General features: G+C 40.5%; 1 protein-coding gene across 2 annotated transcripts in view; it reads left to right on the forward strand.

Moving 5' to 3' along the window:
- The first annotated feature begins 87 nt into the window (after positions 1 to 87).
- The window catches only part of LOC307002942 (plasmanylethanolamine desaturase 1), a 28,089-nt gene continuing 8,474 nt past the window's right edge, over positions 88 to 19,702 (forward strand). Inside the window, exons 1-4 of one of the 2 annotated variants that reach the window (XM_079620961.1) lie at positions 88 to 348; positions 573 to 740; positions 17,818 to 17,937; positions 18,108 to 18,199. In XM_079620961.1, coding sequence (XP_079477087.1) covers positions 339 to 348; positions 573 to 740; positions 17,818 to 17,937; positions 18,108 to 18,199 — 390 coding nt within the window. In that variant the 5' untranslated portion in view covers positions 88 to 338. The remainder of the gene's footprint in view (positions 349 to 572; positions 741 to 17,817; positions 17,938 to 18,107; positions 18,200 to 19,702) is intronic. The other variant, XM_079620962.1, reaches the window with a different exon arrangement.

Raw genomic sequence — 19,702 nt, forward strand, 5'->3', positions numbered from 1 at the left:
ATCAATAAAATACCAAACGTTGTTGTATTTTCATAACATTTAAGGGACAATGTCTGTATAAGCATACAACTATTTTAACAAACATATGAGACACTGTAGTTTCGTTAATCAAACAAATCCTCCGACATTAGCAGCCAGTGGTTGTAACTTTGTTTCTTCTTCTTTTTGCGTCACACCACAAACACACATTTTACCACTGTCCCTAAGAACACCACCACACCAGAGTGAGCACAAGAAAAGTTTTCCAAATATCCACTTTATTCGGGCTATCGGACAGTTTAAAGACCTGGCTCAGATGCCCTGTGGGGAGCAATATTTATCAATAATTAACTCATGAGATGAAACAAGGTAAATAATACTTATTATAATATGTCTGTTTATTATAGCGAAGTATCAGACAGGCAGTTCGTGCTTATTTTAGTTCCGGGTGTGTTTCGCTAAAATAGGAACCTCAGTTTACCAGGGAAGGCGTGTCTGTCATTCACTGCTAAAACCAAACTCATGTCTATTAGTTACTAAATGCCCGATACAACGTCATTATTAATGCAAGTTTTGTGAAAACTGGCCACCAGAAGAGAGCATGGCTGCGGCGCTGCTGTCGGAGACGGAGATCAGCCAGCGGTCTATGGCAGAGGAGGATCCGAACGGGAATGAACATGGGGCGGCTGCGCACAGCACCTTGCCTCGCTGGGGACCGCAGCATGCCGGGGCCCGACAGCTCGCTGAGCTTTACTCTCCTGGTAAGACAAGCACATCGGGTGTCATTAAACAGATCTGTTTCTTTATGAATTATTCTCCTGCTGTTTCTCTCTGCAGCATCATAGGGCCAAACTAAGGCCAGAGAGAGCGCGCTCACACACAAAAGTTGCGTGTAGTCTTGTGTTACAGAGGTCAGCTTTAGATCAATAACATGTGACTGAAGTGCATGAATGACACCAACACAACACAATACAATACAATGAATATGGGTGCTTGTATAACACCACCTGCATAAGTATAAGACTTAGGTATTGGTTGCATTCACGTATGCACTAGTAGGCTACTTTGTAAAACTTGTAACACCGTGTATTTAAATCTAGAGAAGTAAATTAGTCGGTCATCTTTTTTCATAAAATAAAATTGAATGGTGATAGGTGTCGTTCTGCCTTGAGTAAATTAAGACATACGTTTTGGGTGAACTGTTTATTTTATGATTCACTGTACAAAAGTTACACAATTATATAGACATGGAGTCCTTTGTTACATATTTTGTGCATATGAATCAATATAATTGCTTTTTTGATAAATGTGCATGTATATGCCCATGTTCTAGGGTTTCCATGGTAATAATACATAACCTGGAAATATTATTGTTCTTTTTGTTAGTATTACATTTTATATATTTTTAAGATCAGGGGAATAGTTATTGTTTAGTATGGAAAAGCCATGGTCATATATAGACAGTCAATTATAATATGTATTATTTTTGAAGTCTTTTAACACAAATGTGAAAAAGTTAATTTATTTATATATTTAAGGATCGGTGCTTGATATAGGGATATAAATGTTCTCCAGAAATTCTATAAAATTATTTTGGTAAAACTTTGCAATGGTTAACATTAGATAATGCATTAATGAGCAAAAAGCAATGTATTTATTACAGTATTTATTCATCTTTGTTCATGTTAATAAAATAACTATTCACTAGTTCATGTTAGCTCAGATCCATTAAATAAAATTTACAGATACAACTTTTGATTTGAAGAATGTATTAGTAAATGTTGAAATTAACATTAGCTGAGATTAATAAATGATAGTAGTATGTAGTAACATAGTAGTATGTTAAATAAGTTATGTTGACAAATGGAAGCTTACTGTAAAGTGTTACAATGATTTTAAAAATAAAGCTTACATTAATCTAGAATTACTGGAAAAGTTATCGATATCAATTGTGATAGAGCTGCACGATTCTGGATAAATTGAGAATACGATTTTTTTTTTTTTCAATATGAGATCACGATTCTAACTAGACAACGTAACAAAATAACATGTCATTTACTAGAGGTTCTTTAAAAATGTTTATTAAATCAAAATGTATTTAAAAAAACCCGGTTTGAATTAATGATTCAATGACTTACTCATTACTTCATTTGCTTCATTACTGGATGAATCAGCTTTTTTGGACGAATCTTGAATGAATGATTCAATGACATTTTAAGTAACTTGTCGCCACCTACTGGCGTAACAATGTAATAGATACAATAGCTATTTGAAGCGCCATGTTGCTTTCAAACGGGGATTTGCTCTATTTTGTTTGCTTCCGTAGACATATCCGACCTATAAACTTTTATCCCAGTACTTCTGTGATAATATAAATATTTGTATCATAGAAATAACAATGCTGTGTGTTTCATACATGACAACTGCTCTCGCTGGGTCAGCAACGGCACCAACGCAGATCTGAATGTTTGCTGTGATCGTACAAATGTTTGAATAGACACAGGCGAATCGTTGTCATTTAAAGGGTAACTAAACCCCTGGTCAGAGCCTGACTCCACCCACTGGCAATATTTGAAAAATGCTGGAAAAGTGGGCAGACCCCAACGGACGAACCGAGGGCGGGGCTGAGCGCGTGATTGACAGACCCGCAGTGACGCAGTGATTGACAGCTGCTGTCAGACTCGCTAAGATAGAGAGTGACTGGAGTGACGAAAGTAGCTTTGCAACAGAGCGGTCATTTGAAGTCGAGGACTTTTCTCCCCCACCTTCCCCTGAAGTGGAGGAATTGTCTGCGGACACAGAGCTAAAACCATATCAATTCGAGCCGCGAGCTCAAACTGCGGTGTCGCATCGCATTAACTCCCGCATCGCGATCGGCATCCGACGATGCTAGCGAAGCAGCCGCGCAAGAGAGAATGGGGCCAGTATCTGAGTGGATTATTAGACCTCCGTTACGCATATTTTGCCGCTATGTGAAAAAAAATATCCAGCAAAACGCGCCGGCGGTTGAGGAGTCCATGCAGGAAGAGCAGCGTTTGGCACACAGGTGCATGTAAACACTGGCGCTAATTTCCAAGTCTGGGGGAAAGTTATACAGTCCAGCAGTGCTGTTGCTACCGGCAACACTACACCTATACCAGCCTAACCACTGTACACAGACAAAACTAATGCTAAAAATCTACACTATTCTAACTGATGCAATACTACTATGCTACTAACTATGCTTCTAACAACACTAACAACTATGCTAAATAACTACCTAGGCTACACGAAATAATCTAAATAACTATATAAATGCTATGCTAACTAGATGCTAAAATACGCTATCCTGATCGTTTTCAATACTCGTAATTCCAATTTCCAACTCCTGACTCGCTACAGTGGTGTTGACGGAAGCAGATGCTTTTATACCAGGGGCGTGGCAGAGGAGCGTCACAGAGTACCCTACGTCAGAGAGTACCCCTACTTCAGGAGAAGAGGGCAGCACTCAGACGTTTTTACACCATATATTTGAAAAATAAAACACTTTATACTCAAATGTTAAAAAAAGTACTCGAATCAATGAACAGCATTTATGAAGCTCCATTCTTACAGATCATTAACTAAAAAAAGTTGGTTTAGTGTTTAGTTACCCTTTAAGGGTGAGATTGCGTTGGTGTTTGAATGGAGATCGCAACCGTGTTCGGATGAATCGTGCAGCTCTACATTGTGATGTTCCCAGTTACTCGACATCTTCGACAAGCTGTGCTTTCCCTGATATTTTTAATATTTGACCTGAGTCTGCTGCGGGTAGTCCGACACGGAACACCAAATAAACAAATTAATGCACGTTTCAGATTTGACTTCATTCCACTTTTGGCTTAATGGAAAACGGCTCCATCTCTGCACATCATGAGCCGGAGATCAGCAGTGTTAGGAAAAAGCCTTTAACCCCCAACCCCACCACCCCACTCACCCACCCCTCAACTAAAACCAGATTTAGCAGGGAACGTCCCCCTCCACTGTCCTCTAGCTCATTGTGTCATGGGATGCTTGTAGTTTGCAGCTGCAATTAAAACTACATCGATTTAACTCAAAATGCTATTAAGACTGATAATGACCACTTCATTTTCTTTGGCAATGCACCCGGCGCGTTAAGCATATGCTACCACCGGCACGTCCAGCATGTAAATTACTTGGCCATGTTGAGAATGTTTGAGAGAAGTTTTGCGAGGTTAATAAGATAATGTTGTGATGCATCTCTCTGTGAATGGGGGGGTTGGGTGGGTGGGATTGTGGATGGGATTTTTGGATGAGCTCAGTCGAGTTTAGTATCCACCAGCTGTGAGGTGCATGTCGGAGAGGCTTAACTGTGGGATTCTCAAGGAAAGTATGCTGGGATTGTTGTTTTGCTTGTGCTGAGGTTTGCATGCTGTTTGCAGTTGTAATTACCACACTTTCAAAGTTTATCGTCCGTGACATACAATATTTCATAGTATTGCAATATTCCGTACTGCGTTGTTTTAAAATGTTTTTAAAAGAAGTCTCTTATGTTCATCAAGACTGCATTTATTTGATTAAAAAATACAGTAAAAACAGTAATATTGTGAAATATTATTACAATTTAAAACGACTGTTTTCTGTTTTAATATATTTTTAAATGTAATAAATTCCTGTGATGCAAAGCTGAATTTTCAACAGCCATTATTCCACTCAGTGTCACATGACCCTTCAGAAATCATTCTAGTTCTAATATGCAGATTTTGTGCTGCTCAAGAAACATTATAATTTCTATGTTTTCTTCCAAAGTTGCGATTTTTAACTTGGAATACCACATAAACATAAACTGGCATTTTTAACTTCCTGATAAACTGGTATCACTAAGAAAAATCAAATGTTCTGCTGTAGAAGTCACTGGAGGGCTTTTTTCATATATAATAAATAACAAAATAAACGCGGTCATGTTATCTTTCTTTCAGAGACGGATGCCTGCTGCTCAAGAACGCTCACGTGTAAGACACTTCTTCTAATTATACTGAACCTCTTTCACGATAGACTTTGGCTCAAGCATTTCAGAATGACCAAAACAGCATTTGAGATGCTGTGCAACGAGATCGGTCCACTGCTTAGTCCAGTTAGGCCGTCACATTATGCAGTCACATTACTTTTTTTGTTGCCCATCAAAGAATTTATTCGGTAAATGTGTTTCCAAAATATTTTATGCACACTTTCTTATCGAATACAAAACATTATCTGACTCAATTGCATTTTTTTAATTTCCTGGTGTTACAATCCAGCATTTTTTTATGTAATGCAATATCCCAAAATTCAGATAAAAAAACTGGATGGAAGCATGGCTAATTTTAAAAACATTTGTGCTGCTTAATATTTTTTGCTGAAACGTTGATAAATTTAGTTTTTCTTTCAGGATACCGTACTTTGAAAAGAGCAGCATTTCATTTTCCATTTAAAGCAACCTTGCTGAATAAAAGCATTAAATTAATTAATTAAATAAATTAAAATCCACCATTTGGATCTAGTCTTTAAGATGATGAAAAGCACCCTGTCCTGAATTATTTCAAATTCCTGTCTGAATTGAATTTAAATTGTTATATCAAACAGGATCTACAACTTAATTTTGAATATGAATGTAGGAAAATTCAAATAAATTTAAATTCACGTAAATACATGTAACTGTAATTTGTAGAGCTGGAAAAGCAAGTTTTGACTGTTTTAAAAAACAAGTAAAACAAACCTTAAAGTTTGGAGCTTAGTCCAGACAGATGGGTAGATTGATTCTAATTCGATGTGGACTGTGGCCGATATAATTCAAACTTAAATTCAGTGCATTTGGACCAAGACTTGAAACTTAGAATGTTTCGCTTATTTATTTCCATTAGACCGTGGACGTAAGAATATGTTTCCTAGTCTTTCACACCATAGAATGGCGCCATGTGGTTCCAAAATGGTGATGACTCATGCAGGGACCGAACCATCAACCTTGGGGTTACCGTTCCGGAGCCTTTAAGTACACCACAGCATCCCCAAATGCTGTTGCCCACCTCAAGACCTTGTATTTTTCTTTTAATTCGATCCTTTATCCACAAAAATTGCGATAGTCTTGGAATCCAATGGTTTGGTTACCCGAGAGACTTCTGTCGGAATTCAACCGGCTTGAGCTGATGCTGAACTGCGGTCCATCTGGAGAGGCCATGGAGAGCAGAGGGTTGAGCCACAGAATATAATGTCAAGGATGCTAAAAGCAGACGCTCCGGAGGCTTGTCTGAGGGCGCTTTGTGCTTGCGCGTGTCTGATATGAGGTGAGCGGGAATGGCGTTTGGAAGTGTTGAGGCTTACTGGTGAAAAGGGATTGATGAGGCTTCAGTCTGCTCAATGAAGCCTCCGGCTCATTACTGTAACCCCAGGACAGCGAAACAGCTGGACGCCTCTCCCCACCATATGTCTGCGTGTCATGCACCACTGACTGCTCTTTGTGCTTCTTATCCCACTTTACAGATTCGCCGCAAAGTAAACAGGATTTACAGGCTACTTTCTGTTTCCCCCATCGCCTCTGCCAGCCTCCATGCTCTGGTTACCGATGCGCTTGCCGTGTGTGTGTGTGTCTGTGTGTTCGAGAGAAAAAGAGATCAATATAGTATTACTTTGCAAGATCTAGTTTCCTATGCAGTCAGCGATCTTGACTCCAATCGGTTAAGTCTGCTCCTTATTTGTGGCAGGCGGATGTCTTGACTACAGAAAAGCTTGAACCGTGATGATACAGGGTGTAAACGGCTGGAATGCACTATTGACAGACACACTGACCTACAAGTGCAAATGTGATTTAAGCTTATCAGCCGTCTAGCACCACTATATTTATTTATGGTAGCAATCCTGCAGATAAGCCAGCGATGTGTCAACACTGCACACCAGGAGCGTTACTTTTCTTTAGTGTCTGAATCCGTTCTGCCATAACAATCCACACTACGATACATTCCTGTTGTGCACACAGCCTCATGTTTGATGATTTTCATGCATAAATGGATTCGTCCACCTGCAGGCTTTGAAGTTAACGTGAAACTTTATGCAATTCAAGAGCACTTTTTTTTCTTTCTTCTTTCTGCATGGAAACAAAGTTGTATTTTCAAGGCACTGGGTTGATACAGTGAACGCTTACACGCTTAAGTTTACAAGATTGGTGACTTCAAATCTTTAAAAAAAATACTTTTTTATGGGCAGAGGAACGTCTGATCACAGAATTGTGTGTGTGTTTTCTGTATACCTGTTCGTAGAGACAGATTTTTTTTTTCCGCACCATTTTGCCGTTGTGATATGATCTATTTCAGAATATCTCACTGCTAAACCGCATGTAAAAAAACTAAAATAACTGGTCTATTTTGTTTCGTTTTATTTTGGTCAGGTTGTTTCTTCCTGTCTAAGTGGGTAGCTCTGGGCCAGAAGAAACTGCAATATGTGAACCACTTGCAAAAAAAATGTGCTTAAGTTACAAAAACCCTGAGTGATAATTATGCTTACAATTATAACGAAGGGTTTTCTTAGCTTAAGGGGTTTGTTGCAAATGAGCACAGAACTTCTGCGAAAGGCTACACTACGTCTGACCTCTTGAAATCCAGCTGCTTGTCACTTTAAGTGGTGACATCTTGACCTTGATCAGTCTGAGGGCATCTGGTGGCCTTGGAGATGGAAATGTACTGAAGAAATTCACACTGAGTGCCTTTAGGTCGCAGATGCTGTGTCCACCATGTGACCTTAGGTTCACTCCCCTATCACTGTCTCTTGTTAATCTAATCTCTGACGTTTCATCTATCCAGTTTATGTAATTCCTGCAAGTCAGTGAAGTGAAAGTTGCTCTAATAAGTATTTGGACACTTCTTTTTAAAAAAAATAATTATTCAAACCAAGTGGCATCTGCAAACAAATAATGCTACAGCTTCTATCACAACTAACTTTTAGATCTATTGTCTGGAGAGTGAGTTTTTTTCCGTTGTTTCTCACCCGTTGTCTGTGTTAATAGTGATTTTTACCCAGGAGTTGCAATATTTCTATGTAAAAAATAAAAGTTACAAAATAAGCCTGAGCCAAAAGCAAGCGGTTGATCTTTCAGCTTGCTGCCTTGTAGGCAAATTCTCCGGTCTGTGGCGCAGGGCCAGGGGTGTGTGTTACAGTACAAAGAGGAGACCGGGCCACGGAGTAGAACGAGACACCAGACACGTCTGCTTGACACTGAGCGTAACCTTGCCTTCATTCCCGCTGCAACACACACTGTTGTACACATCCAAACACACCCACCATCCTTCTTCCGTTCCCCTCATCATTCTGATGAAATCTTTCTTTGCACAGTACGAGCATGTGCTTTTAATAGATTGTAAATGCATTGGTTAAATTTGAATACACTTAATTTTAAATATATAATCTGAATCGTTCAAACGTTTGGGGTCTGACTCTAAGATTATATTTATTTATTTTAAGACATTAATACTTTTTCCAGTAAGGACACATTAAATTTATCAAAAGTGACAGACTTTTTTTTTTTTTTTTATAAATACTGCTTTTTTAATTTTCTATTAATCAAAGAGTCTTTAGAAATGCATCAGGGTTTCCACAAATATATTAAGCAGCACAACTGTTTTCAACATTAATAATAAGAAATGTTTCTTGAGCACCAAATCAGCATATTAGAATGATTTCTGAAGGATCATGTGACCCTGAAGACTGGAGTAATCTTGGGTCATTTTAAAAACGCATTCTAAACCTCACATTTCAGGAATATTATGGTTTAAATAAATATAAGGTTTTACAGATTTAGTTTGAAATGTTTTTTTATTGTGGTGAGTGGCATCATTCTACCAAATGTACTTCTGATAAATACATATATTATATAATATTATATTTACTTTTATTGTATAATTTTTAAAAGGGGTAAAGTAATAATGGCCATTTCACTTCACCAAATAGGTATGTAGGTGCCGCATGGACTTTTATTTAACCGTCGATGGTAGCTTCATCAAAACGGTGGCTCCTTAATTCCAATAATTCCAAATGTTAAATTTTTACTTTCTATTGTATCTTTCTATCTGAGGTTGCATAAGTGCATTTATTCACCAACCATGATCGCAAACAATGTGGTCGAGATTCATTGTTGGATTTATTAGTTTGCCACAGAGAAGATTCGTTCACAAATTTAGTAGCAGCAAATCGCGGCCTCGTGAAGGAACACACACTGGCTGTATGACACTTTCATTCGAGCGGAATTTCACAATGATCACTAAACTTCAACATACTTATTTCTTGGTGTTGTCAGATCATCAGCGCTTTGTTTGGAGCCCAAGTGTGTGTGTGTGTGCATGGTTGCCAGGTTAGGAAGATTAACTAAAATGCTGAACAGAAAAAGAGGAAAGCTCCATTTGGGGAATTTACACTCTTGACATCTGGCAACCCCAAGCAGGAAAATTTGTTTTCAGGACAAACCAGTGGGTCAATATATATTTTTTATTAATCGAGAAGCAGACATTATCACTCTTAAAATACGATTCATCGTGCAGCCCTATCATTGACCAAAATTTCTCTCCCTGTCACAGCTCTGAAAGTTCATTTGTGCATTTGAATATTTAAATATGGTTTGTTGTATTCTTGACAAACTACTTTAATGGTGCAAACCTCACTGTAACGTTCACTGTATGTTAAAGCGCACCTTCGCAGTCTGTTAAACTTTCCACCGAAGAAAGAAAACCATACATGTTTGAAACAACACACGGTGAATAAATAGTCCCTTTAGTTACTGGAATCAACACAAGATCAGATGTGTTGAATGTTTTTGTGGTGATGGTTAAATGCTAAAGCAATTGACTGTAAAACTATTGCAGATCTTGCTTTTGGTCAAAAAGTAAAAAAAAGAAAAAAAAAAAGTGTAACTCCTTTTTTCCTAGAAGTAGCAAAACATTTTAAGACTAGTGTCAGTTCTTAAATTACACCCTGGTTCTTGCAGATTCTGTCGTCTCTGTGGCAAACTGCGGACTCTGGCTAATGGTCTGTGGAGTCTGATGACCGCAGTTTTTCTTGCTACGGCTGCTGGATGCAGCTTTCACTGATTTAAAGAGCTGAACACCTCTGGGTGCGCAGCTACTCTAATCTCAGTCACTTTCTGACTGCAGAACTATTGCATTTTTAACTCTGTTCCTCTTGAAGTTCATTTATACTGGCCTAATCAAACGCTTAAAGTTGCCTAGCCATGTAATCTTATTAGCCCCGACCCACTGCCAGGCCAACACTGCCCCCTGGCAGCACCAGAAACCAATCTTTAATGCTGCTGCTTTTCTTTCTATGTGCTTTGAGTCCCCTTACTCGGTGGAGTCTGACCTGCTGTATAATTTATCCCACCATCCTGTCGAAGTCATGCCACATTGACCCCGCCGTGCCTGCTGAGTGCTCCTGGCTCTTGAACGCTGACCATGGGGTCAAAAGGTCACGGGTTCAAGGTTCTGAACGGCTAGCTTATGGTCGTACACATGAGCTGGTCTTGTGACCTCTGTGACCGGGGCAGGTGCTCTACTGCTGTATGTGACGTAAAATAGCATAGTGTTGCTTTGGCTTTCACTGCGCCACTCTGTCCAGCATGAACCGCTCACCGGCAGCGTAAACAAAAGCAAAGTGGGCTCTCAAGGGGAAAGAGGGAGAAAAGAAAAGAGAGGGAGACGGAGAGACGAGGAGGAGGGGAACCTGGCTACCTGCAACCTCTCCTGCTGGGCTTCTCAATTATACACACACCAGGGCAGCTAAATGCATTAGGACCTCAGCTGTATACATGATACAAAACTGGATTTGCTTACTCAAACACACACACACACTTGAGGGGATGGGATGGGATGGGGGGGGTGGTCAAATGCGGCAGGATGTTAACGGCACATACAGAAAATAGTCTCTTTTGCATGCCTACACACACAGAAGCGTGCCAGGGCGCCTAAATACATTTGGACTGGAACCACACAGCCTGTTATTAATATTTGATAGAGTTCTCCATCAGCTTTCTGTGTGAATTCAGGTGGTTTGTGTCAGTTGGGGACGGGGACAGTGGGTGAGCCGTATAATTACTATTATCTAAATTCCATTTCTGAACGCGGCCCTTCCCGCGCCGTCCTCAATCAGCGCTGTATTTAGTATGGAGTTCTTGGTGAAGTGGCTCCGCTGTGAATTTTCAATATTTAAAATCCACTCTCTGCATTTTAATCCCTCTCACTTATTAATGAATTTCAATCTAAAGGCCATAAACCTGCTTAACTCTTTGCATTCCCGAGGTCAACGGTCCAGATTCTAGTCCGTTCCGTAAGGATGTGAGAAACATGATTTTGAGTTTACGGGGTGACACGTTTTCGTTCAATATGTCTGTCCTGACTGATTGCACACAACCTCTTGCCGTGACCTTCAGCGCTCGTCACTCTAGAGATTTGTAGATATTAAAAGGTAGTTGTGCATGTGTAGGGGAGTGTGTGGGTGGTCTCAGGGGTCGCTCAAGTCTGTCATCTGTGGCCCTTATCAGGGTCGGTTTGACTGGGTACATACAGACAGAAACATTAATGTGCCCACCTAACTCTCTTAAAAAATGGGGGTAACCAGTAAGAGTGGGAACTAGAACCAGTTCTTGAAAAAAAGGACTAAAGAGATATTTAAATGTATATATATTTTGTTATGACGTCACATATAAATATTCAATGATAACTAGAAAGTTAAAAACAACAGCATTTATTCGAAATAGAAATCTTTTGTAATCTTATAAATGTATATTACTTTCTTAAATACCAAAACATTATCTTTCTGACCACAAACTTTTGAACGGGAGTGTGTTATCTGAACATGTACTATGTACTGAATATCCAGTTTCACCGCAAAAGAAGTGCTGCTTTGTTAGCTTACCATCTAAATTGTTTGATTTCACCATGAAATTCACTCAAAGACAATAAATAGACTATTACTTTCTATTGCTTTGTCTTTTCAAGTTACACTCAACAAAACTGTACCAGTCTAGTCTCATTTGTTTTCAAGGAATCTGTTCCATTATGATTCATGTCCTTAATAATGAACTTTTCGCTAATGGGAAACTTTTTTTCTTCACCCAGTCCACTGTTTTTGTGTCTGAAAAAAAAGAAGAAAAAAAAACATCTGTCAGTCCTCACATACTGGGCTGTTTTTTTGTTTTTGTTTTTTGTTTTAAACATTGCATTATATGGCACAAAGTGTGTGTGTGTGTGTGTCTGGGTACATGTGTTAGCGTGCGTGTCCCAGGTTGAGTTGTCCACTGAGAACAGATGAAAGCAACAAGGCCTGTGACTGATCCATTTGTCCTGATCAGGGGAATTCTACCTCCCTCTCTCTCACTCTCTTTCTCTTCCTCTCGCCATGCGTGACCCAGTTTTCCTGTCTCTCCCTTCTTTCCCAAAGTCCCCTCTGAAGACAGGCCTACAGAGAGCTGGCAAGGGGACAATGTGTGTGTGTGCGTCTGTGCCATTAAGTATCCCGCTAAATATAATTGTGTGTGCTAATATGAGGTTCATTTTCCTGGCCAGCATTTGATGTTCCTGAATCAATACCGTTTCCTTTTTGCCCACATGTAGATGCCCTTGGCATTGTTAGGGGGGAGGTGAAGTGGGCTAGAGAATGGCTCAGTCATGGCATGTTGGCAGGACTTTGTGGCGTGGCCGGCCCTCTGAAAGGCTGCTATTCTGAGTCTGAGAGTTGCTTTTTGTCTGCCTCTCCGGAGGAGGTGAGAGCCGTTCTTTCAGTGGCGCGGCTGCGCTGAGAACAGAGGGGCCCGCGCTCCACCGCAGCCCCATCAGGAGAGCCCGCCGAAGAAAAGAGGCCTTTGTTCATCGAGGATAGAGACAGAAAAAACACCCATCTCTCCACAGCACAAACAACACATACTGTTCACACTCGCTGACTTCTGCTAGCGTGACAGGTGATAAACCGCCACCACGCCCTCCGCACCCCAGCCCTTTTCATCCGCACTCACCCCGTCTCAGCACGGGACCTTAGCACCCTATCAGACGTCCCATCAGCCTGTGAAAGTTTTCTATCCTCATTTAGTTCATTCAGAAATGAAAATGTCATTTGCTAACCCTCATATCTTTGCAAAACTGGTTTGACTTTCAGAAGGACGTTTTCAATAATGTGACTGGCTGTTCTTTAATTTTTTAACAGGGTGGTTTAGCATCAAATATTTAAAAATATTTGAAATGCCTTTCTATATTAAGCTTCAAAATGATTCAAAGCTATCATAAAAGTGATCTTAAATGACTTGTGCGTTTTATATTGGTGTGATAGAACTTTAAGTAGTCATTTACTGATAATCTTACCATAATAGTGATTATCGAAACTCGAGAACCGAATCAGTGATTCCAGAACGAATCATATAGACCAGGGCTGAATCTGAAATCGCCATTTGTAGTGGTGTCCGAAACCATAGTGGACTTTATCGAGTGCACTCATTCTATTCCACAATGCATCGCAATAACGAGTGTACAGCCGATGTACTTTCAACAGCTGTCCGAATTTACTCACTTGTTTTCACTCACTCCTTCAAGTGAATTATATTAACTGTATTTGAGATTTCGGATTCGTCTCCCCAGGTTTTTGAACTGGATCAGCTGATTCATTGAAAAGATCTGACTGGAAAAAAAAAATCTGCTGATTAATTTGTTACTTGTTTTATGAACTAGCACAGATGTTGATATTTTTAGTGGATATGGACTTAAATTTTGGTCTGTTCATCACACAAAGCTATTATATTTCTTCAGAAGACATGCACATTATTTGATGACTTTTATGATACTTGAATGGTTGTTTTTTTGAGCTTGACAGTCCCGTTCACTCTGTCATTACAAGAAAGAAAATCATACAGGTTTAGACCGACATGAGAGTGAGTAAAATATCATTGGTGAACGATCCCTTTTAAACAGCATTTTTTAAATATTACAGAAGTGTGACGTTGAACAAAATGGCGTTCACGGGAAAGATTCACTACGTTTGTCACCCTTAAGCTATGTAACCTCTTGTATGCATCAGCATGTGAAACTCGAGGATTTACGACGGCATATTACAACCTGCCGCAGAAACTTGCGCACGTTTTGACAGAGTAAGAGAGCTAGAACACCATTAGCATTCACGGACGTTGTTTGGCACTCTAGCCGCCCCTCTGCGTCGAATCAGGCGTCGTTGATTAATTTCAGCCTATTAGCACCCCCTACCCTCCCCCCGCCCCTCCCAGGTTAATTCCCCACGCCAGCGAGCAGGAAAGGGGGCTGCGGGTGTGAGCGATGGTGCAGGGGGTTGCAGGGGAGCACGTTGTTGTCAGGACTGTATTAATGAGCGCACCGCTCGGGTCCCGTGGACAGGGGGACGGTGTTCCTGGCTGCGTACGGCGACGGCGGCTCTGTCGAGGCCTGGCCTAGATTCTGCCCTCACCGGGGAGCAGGAGGATCCAAGGACTGACGCTGATCACCTGACAGCGGCCCCACTGCTGCGAGAGTGTGTGTGTATGCACATGTCTGTGTGTGAGAAAGAAAAAAGCCAGTTAAGAGAGGACGCAAGTGCTGGAGTGGGTAAATGTTTTTTTTTTTTTCAGGTTTCTGTCTCTGAATAATTTTGGAAGTTCTCAGAGATGGTGTCATGTGAAGTGTTGAACAGCGGTAGATATTTTCCCACTTTTCCTTTCCGTTATATTCCGTAATAAGAGCTGTAATATTGTTCCTCTACAAAAATCATTACTGTAACAGCGCTTGCATGCAAACCTCATTCAGATCTCGACTCCACATCAGAGGCTGCTGTGATATTGTTGTAAAGAAAGTGGCACAATATCTGGTTTTGATCTCTCACGGTCACACACCTGGATGTGCTGCACCTGGACTCACTTATCCTTCTGCTTCCTGTGCCATCAGAAATGAAGTACAATTGAGTATCTGGATGATGACCCTGGATCATCTGTTTTCTTAGTATATTCATTCATTGGTATATTGAAATGGATGCCTTTTAATTTTACGTTCTTGGTACTATACATGGACATGACTCAGAACGTGAGTTTTATTGTCTTCCTCTATTTAGAGTGTACTGTGCGTTCACACCGCCGCCAGCGAGAGCGTCAAAGTGGCCGGAAGTCATTCATTTTCAATGAGAGCCGAGCTCCGGCGAGGGCGGCGCGGCGCGTCTTGGACGGCAAGAGCGGTGAGGAGAGTTGAAGTCATGTCAACTTTATGGTAATGAGCTATGACACGGTTCGGCGGCAACCAATCGGAATATAGAAGTGCTCCGTTTGAGAGAATTCCAGGGAACGCAGTGTAAACTTTGGATCCGACCACATTAGTTCCCAAGCAAAATAGAGGAGAGGTTGATCATTTGAATTTGATAAGAAGGCGCGCAACACTATTTATAGGCAAGTTTTTCACGCTAGAACACTTGTTTTTCAGCGGGAATGCATATTAGAATAGCATTTAACCATGAACACACAAATGAAGCCACACCACACAAATTAAGCCACACCACACAAATGGCTTTTAATTGGTTTATTTTGTTAGCAAACACGTCACTATAATGAAGTTCTTTCCAGCTAAAATAACGATCGACATGCTTGTTTGCTTTGCGGCCCCTTTAAATAGTTTAAAAAAAGACCAAGCATTCGATCTACGTCAGAGCATCCACAAATCTTTCCACGGCGTCGTTAGCAGGGCGGCGAGAGCGAATTTTGACACTCTCGCCGGCATATATAAAATGAAGTTGAATGTTTGTCTATTGTATTTTGAATTCATTTAATGTTGATTCGATTGATTGAATGTGAAAGCCTGTAAAGCTGATATAACAGTCTTACAACTGCTTCTATTTACAATAAGGTTTAATTTGTTAACATTAGTTAATGTGGAATGTATCATGAAATAATGCGAGTGTCGAATTGAGTTCTCTTTCGCTTCTTCTTGCGCTTGAATGGGTTAAAACAACATTAAAATGTGTACACAGGAATCTAAGCGGAATCTAAATTTGCTGATTCCTGACATGAAGTATCGATTTTCATTTCCCAACCTTACTCTTTAGGATCACGTGAAAAGTGCATTGGTGTGAAATTCAGGTCTGCTGAAGCAGGTTGGATATAAACTTGGCAGAACAGTGGGTCTCCAGGAGCAGGGTTGAAGACCTCTGTATCTATTGTGAATGAACATGCGCTAATAATAGTACTCATAAACTAACATAGATTAATGATGCAAAAATAGTTGTTTATTGATGAGTTCAGATGTAAACGATTTGTAGTTATGTTATTGTAAAGTACCCAAATGTATTATTAAAAAGCGACAAAACAAAACATCGTATTGCATTGTCTGCATGAAAACATACAAAAACTTGTCCAATTACAAAACTTTTAGAGGGCAACAAAGCATAATATATGGAATCCATGGCATTCACTTCAGCCACAGATTGTACAATAGTTCATTTTATTTCATTTTAGTCCCAGCATTTGGTTTCATGGTGTGCAACCGACAGCTTTCAAACTAATCCAGCAATCAACTTTACAGTCAATTGAACTGAAGTCTGCACCAAAACCTGGATTGATCACAGGGTGCATTGTGGGACACAATCTGTTCTGTTAAGGATGCCATAGGTTGGTGCTCTCATAACTGTGCAAGATATAACGCAGGCTTGTGAGTGCATTATAAGAACCGTGGTCCATCGTTCAGGCACACGGTGTTGGCTGGCCCACTGAGGTGCTATAAATAGCTGTCATCAATATCTTCTTCTCAACCTCCTCACGTTCCCAATCCACTCAGGACGGCTCCTCTAATGGCATTAAATTTTCAAAAGAGCTGAGTCCACTGCGCCTCTCCGTGCCCACATCCGCCCAACAGGAGAGCGAAGGAGAGAGCGATGGAACGAGAAGAAAGAGTCACAGTAAGAGAACGAAAGACTCAGATGTGGCAGAATGCAGTTAGATACTGAATATGCAAGCTTTTAAAAAATGGAGATTGAATGTAGGCTGTGGAAAGATGGGGACATGTAGATGTGCCCAGTGTCCATATAGACTAATTCTCTACTCTGTTGTGAATAATGCATTAGCACTTTAATCATCCTCCACGGCCGCCCGCCGTGCCACGCCGCTGTCATGGTGGTCCGAACAGTGCCCGCTGTGGCCCCTTCATCGGTGCCCTCTGCCCTGACCTGGGACGTTTAGCTGTGTCAGGCAAACGCACCATCGCAAGAGATCCTGACCCTCGCCTCTGCCTACAACTTGTCCTAGTCTAATCGATTACTCCTGAGCATGCAAGATAATGGGACACACACACACGGTTACACACGTTCGGCTTGTCTCCTGTCCGCTGACCCCAATGACCTTTTCTGCTTTTGAGAGATGTCTGTTCGCTGCCATCTGTGACCTCACAGTGGACACTAGTTAAATATACTGTTACTGAGGAGAATTAATAACATTCAAGAGAGGTATCTTTCTTTTTAGTTTCTTTTTTTTGCCCTTAATTCCTGATGGGATGGGTCATTATGGTCGACTACTTGACCAACTATTTCAGAAGGTTCTTTTTACCTTTCTGTTGTATCTCATACTCCTTTTTACTTTTTACTACTTCATTGACTACTTTTTTATGCTTTAGTGCTGTTGGTATTATTCCAATAAGTAAATTAGGCAAACGTAGTAGCCAATAAATACAATTAAAGACAAATTATTATCAGACTCCAAATTCCTAGGTATCCTACCCATGTTGAAATAAAATTAAACTCGATTTATCCATATCACATACATTTTGTTTCTTATTTTTTCTTTTTAGTACTAATAAAACATACTTTTGTTTGTTATCCCTGTAGGAAAGCGGCTGCAGGAGTGTATCTGTGTGATTTTGTGCCTCACGCTCTTCATTGTAAACCTCTCCTTCCTCCTCCTCAACTTCTCCACGGTGCACATCTACAAAATCATCTTTGGCATCGGTAAGTCTTGTATTCTTTGTGACCTTTCTGTTCATGTTTTTCTAATAAAGTTCTGCTGTCAATATCTGTAGAGAAACCCATTGGTTGTAATGGACGTTGTTTTGCCATGTCATGGTCACCTTTATTTCAGTACTCTCTAAATTCAACCCCTTTCTTTCTTTCACTCAAAGTGACTGGCATTGTGACGGCAGACTTTGCGTCTGGAATGGTACATTGGGGAGCCGATACATGGGGTTCAGTGGGCATCCCAATAATTGGGAAGGTAAGAACCAAGGCCTATGCATAGATCAGAACTTCAGATGTATGTATGGCATAACTATCCCTATATTGTCCTGCCATATGAATGTGATTGGCTGTAGGTATGTTGGCACATTTAGGTAGAATGGCACCGTGTTTCTGGCACACATGCATTGCCCACACGCTCATATGCACAGTGTGGTCTCTAAGCGTAGTATCTTGTTTGATTTTAACAAATTACCCTGTTTAATTTTCATATCAGCTTTTGCTCTATTGGCCTGTTGTGGTTTACCAGGCTCAAAAACGGCGAGTGTGAAATGCCATCTCCACCCTGGGGATTTCAGCCATTCCTGCTTTCCTGGAGCACCACATCTTAACCCCACCCACTCTCAACCCCAAAGGGTGCTGGAGATACTCAGGAGGGTTGCATTAATGCATGGTACGGTCGCACTCTCCTTGCCCAATCAGAGAAAAGGTCACCCCCTCGCTGTCCAATTAAAAAGCAGCCGACACTTGCTTTCTGTGTCGGACAAGTAGGGGCCACGAATCTGGGAGCATTTATGTGTTTTTGTGCTGACAGGGGTCATTGTGCTATTATGTGGAAGGGGGCAGTAGGACTGGCAGTGGAAAAATGGCTAACCTAAGCTAAATCTGGTCCCATGTGCCAATTATTAGGCTACTTCTGAAAATATGCAGTGTTAAATTTGATTACTGTGAAAAGAAAATGACAAGTATACAGGTTTAGCAATGATCAGAACACCTGACAAAGAGTGTGACCATGAAATGTTCACAGTTTGAGACCTGTCCTTTGAGTAACACCACATTTTTTTTTCTTCTGTTTTTCTCTGGCTGATGTGTGCTGCATAGAGATGGTGTCCTATAGGTATGGGTGGTATGATGCTTTATACTGTGCAACAACAAAAAGTCTACTATAGAATATTACAATTCTTTATTGTTGCCTCTAAATAGAAATAAAACGCTAAAATCAAGTAAAACATTTTACAAGGTAGTTTAGGCATTACAACATTATAATGTATTGTATGAAAAATGGATATTCATATTGAGATTTGCTAAAGTTTACTTTCAACAGTTTTATTAAATTATTAGTGTTTTTAAAGATTAACTTTAAGTGAGTGTTGAATGATAATGGAAATGTTCTAAATGTTCAAAAAATTCTAAATGTAAAAATAGTGGAAATGACCATGTACCATTAATATTGACTGATACTGATAATTGAAGAATGTGTAATATTTTCCATATAGTATCATGATTTTGGTCATACTCGCCATGCCTAGTGCCTTGCTTCTATAAAGGGGGCTGTGTTTACATGCTGGTCATTGAGGCCCTGAGTTGTCCTACATGGCCAAGTCTTTGAGGCCGAGAGCAGGTTTTAGAGATCAGGTCATCTGAGCGGCCCGTCCGGATACCGCAGAGGGCCCCGCGTTCTCTCGCTTTCATCATTGTCCGTCTGTGCTGTAAAACGGCTCGTCCGCACCTCCCCACCGTGAAGGGGTTTCCACTCGGCTCC

Source organism: Phoxinus phoxinus (genome assembly GCF_949152265.1).
Source record: "Phoxinus phoxinus genome assembly, chromosome: 8".
In the NCBI taxonomy this organism is placed as follows: domain Eukaryota; kingdom Metazoa; phylum Chordata; class Actinopteri; order Cypriniformes; family Leuciscidae; genus Phoxinus; species Phoxinus phoxinus.